General features: G+C 38.6%; 1 protein-coding gene across 1 annotated transcript in view; it reads right to left on the bottom strand.

The window, feature by feature from the left end:
• Positions 1 to 18870, bottom strand: part of SIK2 (salt inducible kinase 2) — a 121306-nt gene that overhangs the window by 34088 nt on the left and 68348 nt on the right. Inside the window, exon 4 of the mRNA XM_012470542.2 lies at positions 4269 to 4430. Within this exon, the coding sequence (XP_012325965.2) occupies positions 4269 to 4430 (162 nt within the window). The remainder of the gene's footprint in view (positions 1 to 4268; positions 4431 to 18870) is intronic.

Genomic DNA, 18870 nt, shown 5'->3' with positions numbered 1-18870 from the left:
ACAGAAGGTTGGAAAAAAAGAGTAAAATAAATGACACCAAATGGAAGGGCCAAAAGAAGAGGAAGGGAAAAAAACAAATGAAACAAATGAGAGTGAACACACATAAACTATGAAAGTATTCTAATTTTGTGCATCACATTTTCACAACAAAAATGACAAATCGATACAAATCTTTATACACACACACACACACACACACACAGAGACACATAGACAAATGAATATAACAAATTAACTTAAAAAACACTTTGTCTTATTCAGGCAATCCCTTTAGAAAAAAAAAATCATAGACTACAGAATGGAAAATCCGTTACATATCCTGTAACATATGTAATACTGACATTTAAAATGAGTAAATATTATTTACCTTCCCCAAATTTCCCAAGACTAAAAACTAATGGCACAGAAACAAATCAGTTCAATGTAAAAACATGAGGGTTTGCTTTATATTTTATACCACAATACAGCAAACCAAGGAAGCTACTTTGTCTCTAAACTTACTGAGTTGAATGAGTATCTAACCTAACAAGTCAATTAATAATTTCTTGGTCAGCTCCTGTCATCCGGATGTCTCCCTGCTCTTCTTTAACAATCTTAGAACAAAACATCACCACGTGTAACTTTGTTAAGCTTTTAACTCATGTTCTTTCTCTTCTTCAAAACACAAGTCAAACAAAATCTCCTTTACATACCTTCAACCTCTGCTGCTGCTGCTCTAGTTCAGACTCATGTTTTCTTTTTATTTATTTATTTATTTATTTATTTATTTATTTAAAGAGAAAGAGAGAGAATAGGAAGGAGGAAAAAGGAAGAGAAAGAGAGAGAGAGAATGGGGAGGAGGGAGAAGGAAAAGAAAGAGGGAGAGAGAATGGGAGTATTGCTTTCTTGCCCAGGCTAGAATGCAATTTAGTAATGGGTATTGAAAACCTCTTTTATACTGATAATTATACTTAATGATGTAGTCAGGAAGGAATAAGGGAAGAAGATAACAAACAAACAGCCAACCAATATTTAATTTAAACCTATGAAATGCTATGCGATTACTGAGGAGTGATTTACTTCCAATTATATAGTCACCTTTGGAATAGGTGTGAGGTGGTAATGTATGTTTTGTGTATTTGAAGTGGAGAGTTCTATAAATGTTTATTAAGTTTACTTGTTCCGGGTCTGAGTTCAAGTCCTGGATGTCCTTGTTAATTTTCTGTCTCATCGATCTAAAGAATCATTAGCTCTTCTTGTTGCATTGATCCTTCTGCCATTATGTAATGTCATTCCTCGCCTCTTTTGATCTTTGTTGCTTTAAAGTCTACTTTATCAGAAGCGAGAATTGCATCTCCTGCTTTTTGTTTATTAGTTTATTTTTACTCTCTGTTTGGTTGGTAAATCTTCCTCCTTCTCTCTGAGTCTTTGTGTATTGTTGCATGTAAGATGGGCCCGGATGCAGCATACTGATGGGTTTTGGCTTTTTATCCAATTAAAATATATATATGTTTAATACCGGCGTTTGATGCTAGCTGGCTATTTTGCCCATTAGTTGATGTAAATTTTTTATTGTGTTAAAGTTCTTTGCTTTTTGATATATTTTTGGAAAGGCTGATATTGGTTGTTCCTTTATATGTATAGTGCTTCTTTCAGAAGCTCTTGCAAAGCAGGCCTGGTGGTGGTGAACTCTCTAAGTACTTGTTTGTTCGCAAAAGATTTAATTTTTCCTTCGCTCATAAAGCTTAGTTTGGCTGGATAGGAAATTCTGGGTTGAAAGTTCTTTTCTTTAAGGATGTTAAATATTGGTCCCCACTCTTTTCTGGCTTGTAGGGTTTCTGCTGAGAGATCTGCTGTAAGTCTGATAGGTTTCCCTTTATGGGTAACCTGACCTTTCTCTCTGGCTGCCCTTACTATTTTCTCCTTCATTTCAACCCTAATAAATCTGGCAATTATGTGCCTTGGGGTTGGTCTTCTTGAAGAATATCTTTGTGGTGTTCTCTGTATTACCTGGAGTTGAATATTACCCTGCCTTGCCAGGTTGGGAAAATTTTCCTGAATGATATCCTGAAGAGTATTTTCCAACTTGGATTCATTCTCTTCATCACATTCAGGTACACCTATCAAACGTAAATTAGGTCTTTTCACATAGTCCCATATTTCCTGGAGACTTTGCTCATTCCTTTTCATCCTTTTTTCTGCATTCTTGTCTTCTTGTTTCATTTCACTGAGCTGGTCCTCGACTTCTGATATCCTTCCTTCTGCTTGATCAATTCGACTGTTTAAACTTGTGCATGCTTCGCGAAGTTCTCGTGTTGTGTTTTTTAGCTCCATCAATTCACTTATATTCGTCTCTAAATTGTCCATTCTCGTTAACATTTCGTCAAACCTTTTTTCAAGGTTCTTAGTTTCTTTGCATTGGGTTAGAACAAGTTCTTTTAATTCACAGAAGTTTCTTATCACCCACGTTTTGAAACCTGCTTCTGTTATTGGAACACACGTGTAATCTATTAAGCCTTGTTCCGTTACTGATGAGGAATTGCAATCCCCTGTAGAGGGAGAGGCATTCTGATTTTGAGTATTCTCTACCTTTTTACGCTGGTTTCTTCCCTTCATTATATATTTGTCCGTCTGTCGTCTTTATAATTACCAACTTTCTAACTGGGTCTCTGACGTCCAACTTGTTGATTCCCTGCGCCGAAATCTGAGCAATCCACTGAGCCGGCCAAAACAGCGGTGTTAAGATTGATGGTGCTTTTCTGCCCAGGAATTTCCGGACTCTGCACCAAGAACTGGTGTGCTAAGGCACCAGCAAAACCGCCACGCCGGCCACAAGAGTCACCCTGGCGACCCGTGGAGCTCCTCCACTGGGAATCTCCTGGTCCGTGAGCAACTAATATTCGTCTGAAAGTGTGGCGTCCTCTCGTTCTTTGCGCTTTCACTGGGAGGTACGTGCCCGAGCTGCTAATCATCAGCCATCTTGGATCTCTCTCTCCAGACTCATGTTTTCTTAAACGGACTGCTGCACTAGATTCCTTATTAGTCTTCCTGTCTTCAACCTAACCCACATCTCCCACCTATCTTTAACTTTGCTGCCAGAAATGTATTTCTGACATGCAAATCCAATCATGTTATCCCAATTCCACTTTACCTCCATCCATGCCTTATAATTTTCAGTAGGCTAGCCTCCCCCCTACCTATATAATAAACTCAAAAATCTCTGACATGGCATTCAAGATGTTTCATATTGTGGTCTTTACCTATCTGCTCCCCCTGTATTAATTCTGCATGCCTACAGATTTTATATTTAATCAATTTTGAATTTACAGTTCCCCACCATTCCAATCTCGGTCTACCTGCCTGCAACATTCTGCTTCTGTTTCTGTTTATCTTCCTGACAAGTTTCTCTAACTTATCTCTCAGGTCTAAGTTCAAATAATTCCTTCTCTGTGAAGCTTCCCTGACTCTTCAGGTGGACTGCTATTCCCTCATCTAAACTCCTACTGCAGTTTGTATATACTTTTAAAATTGCAACTATCATACTGTGTTTTTTCAGCTTTATTAAAGTGTAATTGACAAAAATTGCATATATTCGAGGTGTACAACATGTTATTTTAATATATGGATATGTTGTGAAATTATTTCCACATATCATATTGTACTTCACATAGTACTTGATACGTATCTAGTGAGTGAATAAGAGTTTCAACTATGTAAATAAAGAAACTCAGAATATAAAATAAAACATTTTACAATTGTGAAAAGGCTAGGAGAAAACAAGTAAACTAATTCCTACCAAACTCAGTTTTCATGTTATAAATCAAAATCCTATTGTATCAGAGCAAGGCAAGGTGCTTTTCTGTCTCAAATATTTCTCATTCTACTTCCATCACTTCCTTTGTGTTTTCTCTGCTTCTGGCTGTAGCCATCAATCATAATGAGAAGAGCAGGCCAGAGCACCGGCAACCACATTGCTCCTCCAGCCGTCCTTTCTCCAATCACTCTGACACTCAGACAAATGTACTTCCAGCAGAGCCCCCGGGCCCTGCCAATGGAATGTGGACACATCAGACCCCAGATGTAGCTGTGACACTGTGTATATTAATAATGAACTTATTCCCTTACTTTTAATTACACACAGAACTAACGAAATGAATAAAATGGACTTTGAGAAAGCCTGATGTCATCAGGTAGAAATGCTGCTGAAATTGCGCCTGCAGGTCTGTTTCCACACACTGAGTGCAGTGGCTCACATCTGATCGTGTTAGAGACAGTTGTGTCCCAGTTACCTGCTATTTTGATATTCATGTTGTTATCCAGCAGGAGATTTTCAGCTTTGAGGTCACGGTGCACAACCTTCCGACCATGACAATAATCAACAGCAGACAGGATTTGCCAGAATTTTCTCCTGGCTTCAGACTCATTTAGCCGGCCATGATTAGCAAGATAGTCTGTAAATGAAGAGAAGATTAAGAATTAGTCACCAAAATAAAATAACTCCACCATTAGTAGTCAGGAAATTTTTTTCCTCAAAAAGCTTTTTTTTTTTCTTTAAAAATAAACAGTAATTAGCAATAAAGTAATATGGTGCTTTCCGAGTTTCTTGCCTTTGGAGAAGTATTTCCAATCATATTTCACTGGAGTCCAAATAAATGGTGAGCAGTATAATATTCACAGTACAACTCAAAGTGATTTTTTAAATGTCTAGGAACTCTATTTGTTGAAAAGTTTATTTCACACTTAAAAAAATAAAATTTATGTAAAACAGGGGAAATGAATGAATTCTCTGACATCTCGTCACACAAAAGACCTTTTCTGAAACACTGTTTTCATTCAATTATTATACAAACCACCTGTATGTAACACAAGATATGGTGATACCTGGAAGTAATTCAAATAATTTACACCCTGTTCTGTTAGAAGGAATTCTCATCTGCCCAAGAACATGCAGATTTGTTCTCTAAACCAAACACTGTCATGACAACCTGTCTCCAAACTGTAAGACAAATATATTTTGCAAATACACTATCTTTATGCAATATTATAATCTTTATTAAAGCATCTTACCTGAAAATTAATTCTACATAACTATATACATGAATTCAATAAAACTAAACATTACCACTAATTAAAATTTCACCCAAAGATCTGAAAGTCCTCTGAAATTATCTTTTGATCAACACAAAGAAGTATCAACACAAATCTTGAAAGACTTTTAAATTTAGCATAATTGTCCTAACTAGGGAATTGTATGAGTGACTCAATATTCCCAGTCCTGCATATCTTTTCTGCTCTAGTGTTTACTAGCTTACTATTTTTTAAATTCCCTGACTTTGGCCCATGCCTTTCTCAATACTTACTATAATTTTTTTTTTTAGTTTTTCGAGACAGAGTCTTGCTCTGTCACTTATGCTGGAGTGCAGTGGTACGATCTTGGCTCACTGCAACCTCTGCTTCCCAGGTTCAAGCAATTCTCATGCCTCAGCCTCCCAAGTAACTGGAACTACAGTTACATACCACCACACCTGGCTAATTTTTATATTTTTAGTAGAGATAGGGTGAGGAAGGAAGGGGATGCCCACCTAGCCAGTCAGACCAGCCAAATCAACCCTGACGATCAATGGGGTGACAGATGTCGCAGTCAGATCACCCTCATATCTGCTTATGTGTGTATTTTTGATGAATAAATACAGGTTTTAGAAAATTCTTGTTTCCTATGTTTCTGTTTGTTCTGATTGTTAAGCGAAATGTAATTTTATGTTTGTTAACTTTAATAACGAAAACTTTTAAGGTTATATTTTGTATGTCAACATCCCCTCCAGTTTTGCTTTTCTGATAATTGATTTTTATTGCCTTTTACAAAAATCATGGTCTGCAACAGACTAATTTAAACTCAATACTGACAGTTTGATAGAAATACAAAGTACAGGCAAGGTAAACAGGCCATTACAATGCACTGTTATGAAAGTTAGCACAGGGAGAATTGCCTAATAAATACATTATTACACAGATATCTTTTAAAATTTTCTATTTTTTTATTACGAAAGTTTTGTACATACATAAAATTATATTAAATAGTAAAATGAATCGTCCAAGTTCAAGTTATCAACATTTTGCCATACTTGTTTCATTTATCCTTTTTTCTCATGTAACATAAAGCAAATTTTGTCATCAATTTGTTTCATCCTAAATACTTTTCTATGTATCTCTTAAAAATGACATTTTCTTATATAAGTGCAATATCATTATCAAACCTAACATAATTAACAGTTCCCTAATATCATCTAATACCCAGTCTGAATTCAAATCCCCGTAGTTGGCTTGTTTGAATCAGGATGCAAATCAAGATGAACATTTTATATTTGTTTATTTTGTCTCTCGAGCCCTTTTACTCTGGAACAGTACCCTTACTCTTACCCTCCCCCGTTTTCCTATGCCACTGACTTGAAGAAACTGGGTTGGTAATCCTACATTCTGGATTTTTCCTTTGCTTCCTCATAGTACTGTTTAACTTATTCTTCAGTCTCCTATAGTTTCTATAAAAAACTGAATAGATTCAGGCTTAATATCTTTTGGGAGTGGCACAAATACATCACAGGTGCATCTACTAGGAGGAATATAACATCTGGTTCTAGTGCTAAGATTAGTCAGTAAGTACTGGGAATGAGGGCCTGATCCTCCAATTAAAGATCCTTATCAGTCTTTCTCCTAATATCATGGTTCTCAAACTCCGATGATCCGATGATCGTCAGAACTGTCAGAGGGTTTGTTAACATACAGCTTACCTACTGTAAGAGTAGTCTTTAGGACCTACTCTTAGAGTTTCTGACATGGTTGGTTTTGGAATGAGCCTGAGATTTTGTATTTTTTAAAGAAGTATCCAGGTGGTGTTTAAGATGCTGGAACAGGGGCCAGACTTTGAGAACCACAGCACTAACAGTTTTAGTATTCATTGGTGGCTGTTACATGAATCAATGATTTCATTAGGGGTTGCAAAATTGTGATTTTCCATTGGATTCCTGCCACACTTATTAGGGAAAATTCTTCTGTAGAGAAGTATTTTTTCTTGTCAACCAGAGTTATTATTCTGAGAAACAACTTTGATATGTAGGGATAATGAATGCTTAATTCCTCCTCTTTAGGTACCAATTTTCAAAGTAAGGAGTTGGCACACTAGCCACTTCCAACAATGACCGTCAAGATTTGTGTGTGTGCATGTTTGTTTGTTTGTTTTTTGAGACAGAGTCTCGCTCTATTGCCCAGGCTGGAGTGCAGTGGTACAATCTCGACTCACTGCAATTTCTACCTCCCAGGTTCAAGCGATTCTCCTGCCTCAGCCTCCCAACTAACTGGGATTACAGGTGCGTGCTACCATGCCTGGCTAATTTTTATATTTTTAGTAGAGATGGGTTTCACCATGTTGGCCAGGCTGGTCTTGAACTCCTGACCTCAAGTGATCCACCCACCTTGGCCTCCCAAAGTGCTGGAATTACAGGCGTGAGCCATCACACTCGGCCTGTGTGTTTGTTTTACTGCCCAGCCTTCTCTTTTCTTTCTTTCACGATTCAAGCAACATAATAAATAACTACAAAGGAGTATGAGACCAGTCTAGGCAACGTGGTAAAGTAATGTTTCTAAAAAAATAAACTATCACCTTCATGTGGCTAATCTTTGATCTGCTTTATTCTTAGCTGAATGATGTTGGTTCTTTTTCATAATCTTCTCATTTAGTACCTGTCTCAGGGTGCCTTTCGTCACCCTAGTCAATGCCACTCTGGCATTGGGCCTTCTGCTCATGGACTCTACTGAAAGTCGAATGAAAATGATATTGAACATACATATTCACACATACAATTTAGTATATAATTTCAAGGAGGTCTATAAAATCTTAGGTTTAATACCAGGTTAAGAAACTCTGCCCTGGGAGATTTCATTCATTCCTTAGAATTTTTATAAGAATAATCTCCAGATTTGCCAACGATATTTGACCTTTCAACAGTTACCTAATTACATATTTATACAGATTTTCTTTCTGTCACTGCTATGTTATCAAGACAGAGCTCATCTTTCTTTTTGTAAACTTCATTACCACCTTTTAAGTCACTAGAACTATCATCTTACAGTCAATCTCAAAAATTCAAGAGCCATCTTCTATTAACTCTGAAGGCTGATGCCCCAACAAGCATATTTCAAGTTATACAGACTAAAGTTATCTATAATTAATCAATGCTTTCAGTCTGCACTTATAGATAAGTACATTTCATAGCATAGTGCCCGACACATAATAAGTGCTCAATAAATGTTAGTTGCTATCATCATCGTCATCACTGCTTAGTGGCATCCCTTCTATTCCCCCAGGGATAAGAGGCAGCCTTCCCAGTATCTTATCAAAGAAGTCTGGAAACCCAGACAGCTGAGTTCCCTCAAGTCTCAGGGGTGTGAGAATCTTTGCATGACTACCTTTAAGCCTCATTTCTTCAGTCAGAAATTATTAGCATTCCTCAAACATGGAGCTGAATAAAAGCACAAAAGATTAATAATTTATGCAATTAAATATTTAATGTTATGTTAAAAGGATTTAATTTGTAATTTCATCAATTTGTAATTTGGGAGTAAAGTAAAAAGGTTGAGGCCAATTTAATATTTTATGCTTAAAGAATTTTTTTTAATCTCAATTAAATCCTGGTAAGAGGTTCCTAACTCACAAATCTGCAGACTTCACAATTCTAGTTACTATATTTGAAGAAAAATAATGTTTTCAGGAATATGACCACTATGAACGATGAAGCTCCAATAAGGTAATCAAAACTGGCTCATTTGCTCTCTTCAAAATATTTTGAAGAGCTATTATTTTCAGTCCTCAAATTTAACTCTACACTCATCTTTTCCTCTAACAGTTCTTTCTTGTAATCAGTATGAAAATGTTACTATATATAAAAAAAAAAAAACCCTCTTTTTTTTTTGAGACAGCCAATTTTTGTATTTTTAGTAAAGACGAGATTTCACCATGTTGGCCAGGCTGGTCTTGAACTCCTGATCTCATGATCTGCCTGCCAAAGTGTTGGGATTACAGGCATGAGCCACCGCACCCAGCCAAAAAACCCTTCTTATTGTAGACCAGGACTTCAATCTTGACAGCTCAGCTTGTGCTGGTTCTTGCTGATCACTCTTGGAATATTACTAAGAAAGGAAGGCCCATTAGATGAAATAATCTGAACTGTTTTTAGCACATTAATATATGTACTTACTTGACATGTGAACACTAGTAGAAAATGGATTAGGTGTCTGATTTGTATTAATTAAGATAATGTGGGTTATCTAATTTTAAATATTAGGTTATAATAGTATTTATAATATTAAACTTTTAAGCTTGAGATATATTTATTAATATAAAACTACAGATTGTAGAACATTTTGCTTTCCTTTGTTTGTTTTTGTAAGCACATAATCATTTCAAATTGTGTGTTTGACAAAAATTAAGGAAATTGTTGTTTGTGGTATACTCTGGCAATTTAATTGTGCTTTCAGCAATTTCCCTACATTAGACTCTTTGCATCTGTTAGATTCTGAATCCGTTCTTCAAGCTATGTGCAACTACTGAAGCAAACCATGGTCTTCTGAGAAGTAAAATGAGTTTTTAGTTACATAGTTTAAAGTTTATTTTTTATTTTCCATTTTTATTTTTTGAGATGGAGTTTTGCTCTTGTTGCCCAGGCTGGAGTGCAATAGCCTGATCTCAGCTCACTGCAACCTCCGCCTCCTGGGTTCAAGTGATTCTCCTGCCTCAGTCTCCTGAGTAGCTGGGATTACAGGCCTGCACAACCACACTTGGCTAATTTTGTATTTTTAGTAGAGACAGGGTTTCTCCATGTTGGTCAGGCTGGCCTCCAACTCCCCACTTCAAGTGATCCACCCGCCTTAGCCTCCCAAAGTGCTGGAATTATAGGAGTGAGCTACTGCGCCTGACCAGTTTAAAGTTTTAAAGGTTATTTACAATTGACTTTCATGATTATATGTTCAAGTTTTCAGCAATAAATAAAAGCAAATATAGTCAAACTTTTCTAAAATTATTTATAATCCTTACCTAGAAGCCACTAGAATGTACTATATGATGTCAGTAACAGGTATCAAACAGATGACTTCAAAAATTTTTCACATCTTTAATAAAAACACATAAGTAAAATACATTTCTAGATTTCTTTCTATCTAGGAAGATTTCAAAATGTAGTAGAAATAAATTCTAGAGTCAGAAAAGCCTGGTTTTGAACCGAGGCTCTATTCTTCACTGTTGTGTCACCTTGCGCAAGTTATTCAGGCCTTGGGTTACTCTGATTTCCCAGTAAAAAAAAAAAATCCAAGTTTTGTTTTTGGTGGGAGAGTCATACCTTAAATTGCTCTGCACATGAACTGTAACTTGATGCAAAGAACGCTTAAAGGGGGTTTTATTCCACATCATCTTACTGGCTTCTGCCCATACATAGCAATTTCTTTGTCCTGTCATGAAAGAATATGCTGTCTGCAGCATCAAATAAGAGCCTAGTACTTACAACATAAAATGTACATTAGGAAGAAATTTATAATTCTAATTTTGAAATGTTTAATAGGGCAAATCAACATACATGATAAACATTTACAAAAAACCATAATTTTTTGCCATTTTCCATATATATAAATAGATCTTTAAAAATCCCTAAACAGGCGATCAGAATAAAATCAATTACATAACAGTGACGAACACAGTAGCACAGGACTCAGGGGCCTCAAGTGTCCTGACTTTTTTCAGGTCAATCTCAAAGCACAGTGTTTTCTCCCTCATGGAATCAAATTAAGGAAGAAAGTTATACTACTTGAGTTTGAAGAACAAACTCCATTCGACAATATTTGAGTGACTTCTTTGTGTCTCTCACGATGCTTGGCACTTTGCTTTCATGAAACTTCTCTTTGAGTGGAGAAAAAGACAATGAATAAGAAGACAAACATTACAATTTCAGGGGGCAATATATGCTAAAGGTACAGGTATGATTAACTAGAAAGTAACTGGGTGAGGCCACTGTACACAGGGCGATCATGAAAGGCTTCTTTTTGAAGGTACAATTTCAATTGGGAGAAAAGCATTCTAAAAAAAGGTGCAGCACATTCACGAAACTGAAAGGAGACCAATGAGGCTAACGCATAAAGAGCAGGGGAGGAGGAAGGCCTACAACGAAACTGAGGAAGTGAAAGTCAAACTAAGCAAGGATTTCTAGGCCTAACAACGGGTCTGTATCTTAAAATATTGATAGTCACTGAAGGGCTTTAAGTAGGTGACAGACCTAATCTAATTTACATTTCTAAAAAGCATTGAAAAATAATATGAAACTGTGAACTCATGTTAATAAGCTGTATAGTCCCATTAAGCAAAAATTAAAACAAAAAATTTAAGCACCTCTATGACAATGGTCCTAAATGCTAACATGGAACCAGAAGGCAATAAAATTCAGTCCCTAATGTAAACAAATACATACAAGAAAAGAAGATTAAATAGTAAAAACTTTAGGCCAGGCATGGTGGCTCAAGCCTATAATCCCAGCACTTTGGGTGGCCGAGGCCAGCAGATCACCTGAGGTCAGGAGTTTGAGACTAGCCCGGCCAACATGGTGAAACCCTGTCTCTACTAAAAACACACAAAAAATTAGCCAGGTGTAGTGGCATATGCCTGTAATCCCAGCCACTCAGGAGGCAGAAGTAGGAGAACCGCATGAACTTGGGAGGTGGAGGTTGCAGTGAGCTGAGACCATGCCACTGCACTCCAGCCTGGGTGGCAGAGTGAGACTCCATCTCAAAACAAAACAAAACAAAACAAAACAAAAACAAAAACACCCCACTTTAATCAGTACTTCAAGACAATAATAGAAGAGATGTCATGAGGCAATACTGGCTTACAGACAAGATGAGATACTGTCTGAAACATCAGAACTCTCAATATAATTCCAGAACAATAGCTGGGTTTTCTTACTGACTTCAGTATATGTAGTAACATTTCATTAACTGTCACAGAGCTGGCTTTTAGGCAATAATTTAAAAAAATAATAATAACTGAATAGCCTGGGAAAGTGCCAGTCACATTTAACATTACCAGATTATGATGATGTCATCTGGATGGTATTGAACATTCCAGACAATTCCCCAAATAGGTACTTTAATCCCACCTATTTTTATCATTTCTGCAGGACCTCAAAGTCTGTTGTGAATTATTTCTAAGTGATGACTATGACTGGACTGACAAGTGAGTCACTCTAAGTTGAACTACTGATGTTATGTGCTATTTACTCAATTTATGGTAGTGTTATAATAATATTTATAAATGCAATCTGGTCACACTTCTAACACATTCTTTACACAGATAAATACATCCAGATAGCTATTTTGATATGCAATTATTTCTTAAGAAGAAATGTAGTCTAAAAAACAGACTATGATTTACCAAAGCATTCAGTTTTTAGGAATTAGGATTCAAACGTCAAATTTGGAGACTAAGATACTGATGAAGGAAGCAGACTTGTTAATTTTAATATTTTGGTTTCTGTATAGAAGTACTCTAAAGATATCTACATTTTTAGCAAATATTTGAGATCTAAGACATCATTCATTCATAAATCAAAGGGCAAACATATCTCTTTTACTTCTTTCCTTGAGTTCTTCAGGTGAAAGAATAAAAAACAATGAAGCCAAGCTGGATGGTTCATTCAGAAATGTGCTCAACATCACTAATCCTTAGAGAAATGCAAATCAAAACCACAATGAGAGAACATCTCACAACAGTCAGAATGGCTGTTAGAAAGTCAATAAAGAACAGATGCTGGCAAGGTTGTGGAGAAAAGAGAATGCTTATATACTGCTAGTGGGAATGAAAATTAGTTCAGCCACTGTGGGAAGCAGTTTGGAGATTTCTCAAAGGTAAAACAGAATTACTGTTCAGTCCAGCAATCCCATGACTGGGTATATGCCCAAAGGAATGTAAAACATTCTACCAGAAAGACATACGCATGCTTATGTTCATTACACACTATTCACAATAGCAGAGACCTGGAATCAACCTAGATGCCCATCAACAGTCGTCTGGTTAAAGACAGCATAATACATATACACCATAAAATACTACACAGTCATACAAAAGGAAATACTATCCTTTGCAGCAACATAGATGCAGCTGAAAGCCATTATCCTAAGTGAATTAAAGTAGAAACAGAAAACCAAAAACTGTATATTCTCACTTACAAGTAGTAGCTAAACATTGAGTACACAGGGACACAAAGAAAGGAACAAAGACAGCGGGGTCTACTTGAGAGTGGAGGGCGGGACGAGGGTGAGGGTTGAAAGACAGCCTATTGGGTACATGCTTACTACCTGGGTGACAAAATAATTTGTACACCAAACCCCAGCAACATACAATTTACCCATGTAAAAAACCTGCACAGGTACTAGCTTGAACCTAACACAAAAATTGGAAGAAAGAAAAAAAATGGCATTGGGAACCCAAGAATATAGATTAATCTGTGTTGAGCAGGAACAATTTTTCAATGAAGTTTTCTCAATACAGCTAGCTAACTAGTAAATAAAAATTCTTGGGAAAACAAGTTCATGAAAAGTCAAGCCCTAGTTTATTAGCTAGTGGCTTGACTACGATGTGTTTACTGAGGTCCCACGGAGTAAATAATAATGACATCGTGAAGTCACTTGTCAGAGAAAAGAAGACAGCAGTGAAAGGGAAGGGCTAGCTGCAAAAATAGAAACTATCTGCTCACCTACTTAGAAATCAAAGAGGACGCTTAATTCAGTGATGAGCTGAAAGGATTGAAATACTGCTGTGGTACGTAACTGTTCCTATTTCTTCACTCCCTGCCCATAAGAAATTTATCCATGCCCTCAAGCCTGTAATCCCAGCACTTTGGGAGGCCGAGGCGGGTGGATCACGAGGTCGAGAGATCGAGACCATCCTGGTCAGCATTGTGAAACCCCGTCTCTACTAATACCAAAAAAAAAAAAAATTAGCTGAGCATGGTGGCGCGTGCCTGTAATCCCAGCTACTCAGGAGGCTGAGGCAGGAGAATTGCCTGAACCCAGGAGGCGGAGGTTGCGGTGAGCCAAGATCGCGCCATTGCACTCCAGCCTGGGTAATGAGAGCGAAACTCCGTCTCAAAAAAAAAGAAATTTATCCATGCCATTTGTCATGTGACTTTGCAATGCCTTCCAGTAGAATAGGTGGCACATATCCCTGCCTTGTTGCTTCTGGTCTTGGTCATGGAGAATGTGTGTGCTTTGATTTCATCTCTTATGTTTCTATCATCTACCATGAAAAAAGCATATGTAGAATGAGGGATATGAGGAGTAGATCTGAACCCAACTATATAGCCTGTAATGGAGTCACCCTAAATGACTCATAGACAAAGAGTATCTGTTGATGTAAGCCACTAAATTTTAGGGGCTGTTTGTTATGTAACATGATCACAGGAGAGGCCAGGTACGGTGGCTCATGCCTGTAATTCCAGCACTTTGGGAGGCTGAGGTGGGTGGATCACCTGAGGTCAGGAGGTCGAGACCAGCCTAGCCAACATGGTGAAACCCCATCTCTACTAAAAATACAAAAACTAGCTGGGTGAGGTGGTGTGTGCCTGTGATCCCAGCTACTTAGAAGGCTGAGGCAGGAGAATCACTTGAACTTGGGAGGCAGAGGTTGCAGTGAGTTGAGATTGTGCCACTGCACTCCAGCCTGGGCGATAGAACAAGACTCTGTGTCAAAAAATAAAAAATAAAAAAAATTATCACAGTAGAAATATAACTGGTATACAATTTCCAATATTGGAAAAAAGTTTACTTAGCTATAAAACTCACAAATGTACAAAGACATCTTTTGAACATTTTTGCTATACAATTTATGATTGTGATATTTTGTGTTCCGTAACTATTATACATGTATTATTTTTACACATCTGGATGACATCTTTACATATTAAGACCAACCTGACTGGCCTTAAAAAACATTTGGTTGGGAACTATTCATGCAGACTATATTAATTATTAGCCCCATTAAGTAGACAATGTAGAAAAGACTAGTCTCAAGTTTCCCCTCAGAAAGAAGTCACTCGAGCACTTTTTCCAAGCCAGTTCACCCACCAGACTTACCCACTGCTTCCTATCTCCAACTTCAATACTGAGAAAGGGGGACAACTGTGTAGGCATGGTTCTGAAGAATCATATGATCCATACCAGAAATACAGGGCGATAAAAGAGACAGAGGGGTTAGTTATGGCTAACTCCTAAATCAAGGGAGCAATAAAAGAAAGAAGATAGCTCCACAACAACATGGACTAATGTTAAAAACACTGGGCTCTGTTCTCAGCTCCTGGGCCATCACTTAGTCTTTGTAGGCCTGTTTCTAAATATAATTATATAACCTCTAAGGATGCTTTTTTTTGACAGAGTCTCACTCTGTTGCCCGGACTGGAGTGCAGTGGTGTGATCTTGGATCACTGCAACCTCCGTCTCATGAGTTCAAGTGATTTTTCTGCCTCAGACTCCTGAGTAGCTGGGATTACAGGCGTGTGCCACCATGCCTGGCTGATTTCTGTATTTTTAGTAGAGATGGGGTTCTGCCATGTTGGCCAGGCTTGTCTTGAACTCCTGAGCTCAGGTGATGCACCGGCCTTGACCTCCCAAATGCTGGGATTACAGGCATGAGCCTCTCAGCTCCTTTTTAATTTAACATTAATACTTCAATGGTTATCAGTTTTATATAAAAATGTGACTTCAAATATTCTTTTGGCTTATTTTTATCTCATCTCTTACCCTATAATTTCAGTACAAAAATTCTGAGGGTACTTGTTTTAAGACTGGAGAGAAGTTAAATGCATGGAATGGCAACTCTGAAATTGCTTCTCATTCAGCAGTGAGGCTGAAAGGACAACATCCTAAATAGAAAATATCTGATTGCTAGAAGCCAGAACAGAACAAATCTAAGAAACCCACAGTAAAGTTAAAGTTAAATGGCTCCAGTTTGGGCAGTATTCAGGGACCTAACACTGGCAGAAGAGCCTGGATCTCCACCATGATAGTTTCAGAAAACAAGACTGGACAGTTCACAAATCTCGTAGTAATGTGCCAAAACAGGAGTACTCAGAGTTGCAGAAATACAATCAAATGACAGAATGGCTATTAAACTTTGTGGCCATGTAGCTATTTAATAAATGTTTCTTTCAACAACAGAAAAAGAAACTGACAATGCTTCTAAAACTTGTTGGTTCTAAGAACTTAGTGATAATGACCCTGACTAACAGAGAAACAGGTATAGTCTTGAGGAAGGTTCTCTTCTGTGGCCTTTAAAAGATTCATATTCAGCAAAAAGACATGACTTCATAGAGTTGGGTTTGCAGATTCAACATTTATATTTAATGATGTCTCCAGATGGTTTAAGTGGCTAGTCTTGAACCACAGGTGTAGTTAACCAGTAAAGAGATTAGCATGGGTTTCCAATCATTACTGTTAGGAAAACCAAATACGCCATGTAATGCTGAAACACAAAGTTTAAAATAAAGGCAAGTTTAAAATATAGACTCAAAAATACAGTTAGGTATCTTTCTCACTAACCCTTATGTTTTCTTAAAGCCAGATTTTAAACGAATAGTGGTCGAATCAAGAGAGTTTAGAAAAGTGTCTTACTCTATGCCCTTCACTCAAAGCTGGACCTACCAAGGTTAGAACATGGCTCTAGAACTTGAAAGACATTAAAAGTCCTTGTATCCTCTTGAAGGTGTTTCTAAAGATTTCAGAGCAAGAGTTTTCTGACTACCTTGTTGGTGTTTAGTCAGCAGCTTTTTGACAGTCTCTGACCTATCTTTCTAATCAATCTTTTCCACCATCTTCTTCTTTCCTCTTCTAGAGGAAGTAAAAAAAATAATTTAATGATAAATTCATCTTGCTTTCTAAGAATTAAGACATGCTCAATCTAACCACTATTTAACTATCCAATTATTATGGGGTTGTTAATCAAAAGTAAATTATGATCTAGAAGCAGCTTCTCAGCTCCTTCTCAAATCTGTCTGGTTTGGCCCACCGGCCTCCACTCCTACCTCCACTGTGACCCAGAAGTCCTACAAGGTGTCCACCTCTGGCCCCCAGGCCTTTAGCAGCTGGTCCTCCACGAGCTTGAACTTCTGGTAGGCAGCAGCAGCAGCTTCCCGGCTGGCCTGGGTGCCAGCTTAGGTCTGAGTGGAGGCTATGCTGGGGTCAGTGGTATGGGGGGCATCACAGCCATCATGGTGAACCAGAGCCTGCTGAGCTCCTTTAAGCTGGAAGTGGACCCCAACATCCAGGCCATGTGCACTCAGGAGAAGGAGCAGATCAAGACCCTCAACAAGAAGTTTGCCTCCTTCATCAACAAGGTGTGGTTCCTGGAGCAGCAGAGCAAGGCACTTGAGACCAAGTGGAGCCTCCTGTAGCAGCAGAAGATGGCTGGGAGCAACATGGATGAGACATTCAAAAGCCACATCAACAACCTTAGTGGCAGCTAGACACTCTGGGTCAGAGAAGCTGAAGCTGGAGGTGGAGCTTGGCGATATGCAGGGGCAGCTGGAGAACTTCAAGAATAAGTAGGAGGATGAGATCAACAAGCATACAGAGATGGAAAATGAATTTATCTTCATCAAGAAGGATGTGGATGAAGATGAACAAGGCAGAGCTGGAGTCTTGCCTGGAAGGGTTGACTGATGAGATCAATTTCCTTAAGCTGCTGTAGGAAGAGGAGATCTGGGAGCTGCAGTCCCAGATCTTGGACACATTTATGGTTCTGTCTACTGACAACAGCTGCTCTCTGGACATGGACAGCATCATCACCAAGGTCTGTGCCCAGTATGAGGACATCTCCAACCACAGCCAGGCCAAGGCTGAGAGCATGTACCAGATCAAATATGAGGAGCAGCAGAAGCTGTCTGGGAAACACTGGGATGATGTGCATTGCCTAAAGACAGAGATCTCAGAGATGACCCGGAACATCAGCTGGCTCCAGGTTGAGGGTGAGGGCCTCACAGACCAGAGGGCTTCCCTGGAGGCTGCCATCATAGATAGTGAGGCAGTATGTGGGGAGCTGGCCATTAAGCATGGCAACGCCAAGCTGGTGGAGTTGGAGGCCGCCCTGCAATGGGCCAATCAGGACATGGTGGGGGAGCTGCATGAGGACCAGGAGCTCAAGAATATCAATTTAGCCCTAGACATCGAGATCGCTACCTGCTGCAAACTGCTTCAGAACAGGGAGAGCTGACTGGAGTCTGAAATGCAGAATATGAGTGTCCACAGGAAGACCACCAGTAGCTACTCTGGTGGGCTGAGCTGGGCCTACAAGGGCCTCACAAGCTCTGGTCTCAACTATGGCCTGGGCTCCAGCTTTGGTTCTGATGGAATTCTGGCTCCTTCAGCTGCCCCAGATCCTCCAGAGGCCTGATTGTGAAGATGATCAAGATCCATGATGGGAAGCTGGTATCTGAGTCCTCTGATGTCCTGTCCAAGTGAACAGCCACGGCAGCCCCTCCCTGCCTACCCTCTTCTGTGGCTGTGCCAGAGCCTGTGGGGGAGGCAGCTGTGCAGGGGAGCATAAGGAACAGGAGACCCACCTGAGGCTCAGCCCTATCCTTCAGCCCTCTTGGAGGAGTTTATTGCCTGCAGTACCCACTCTTGCCCATTCCCCCAACTAAAAATTAGTTCAATTATTTTTTTCCAAAATAAAGCCCCAGCTAGCTCTGCCAACCATCAAAAAAGAAAAAATTATGATTCTTTTATAATTTTGATCATACACTTAGGCCTGTTAGAACTGCATAAATCCAAGAGGAGCTAAAGCCTTGCAGAAATTCTGAACTTTCTCTA

The sequence above is a fragment of the Aotus nancymaae genome, unplaced genomic scaffold (assembly GCF_030222135.1).
Source record: "Aotus nancymaae isolate 86718 unplaced genomic scaffold, 86718_ANA_hifiasm-v0.15.2.pri h1tg000012l, whole genome shotgun sequence".
NCBI lineage: Eukaryota > Metazoa > Chordata > Mammalia > Primates > Aotidae > Aotus > Aotus nancymaae.
The sequence above is the reverse complement of the archived record's forward strand: the minus strand, read 5'-3'. Positions and strand labels throughout refer to the sequence as shown.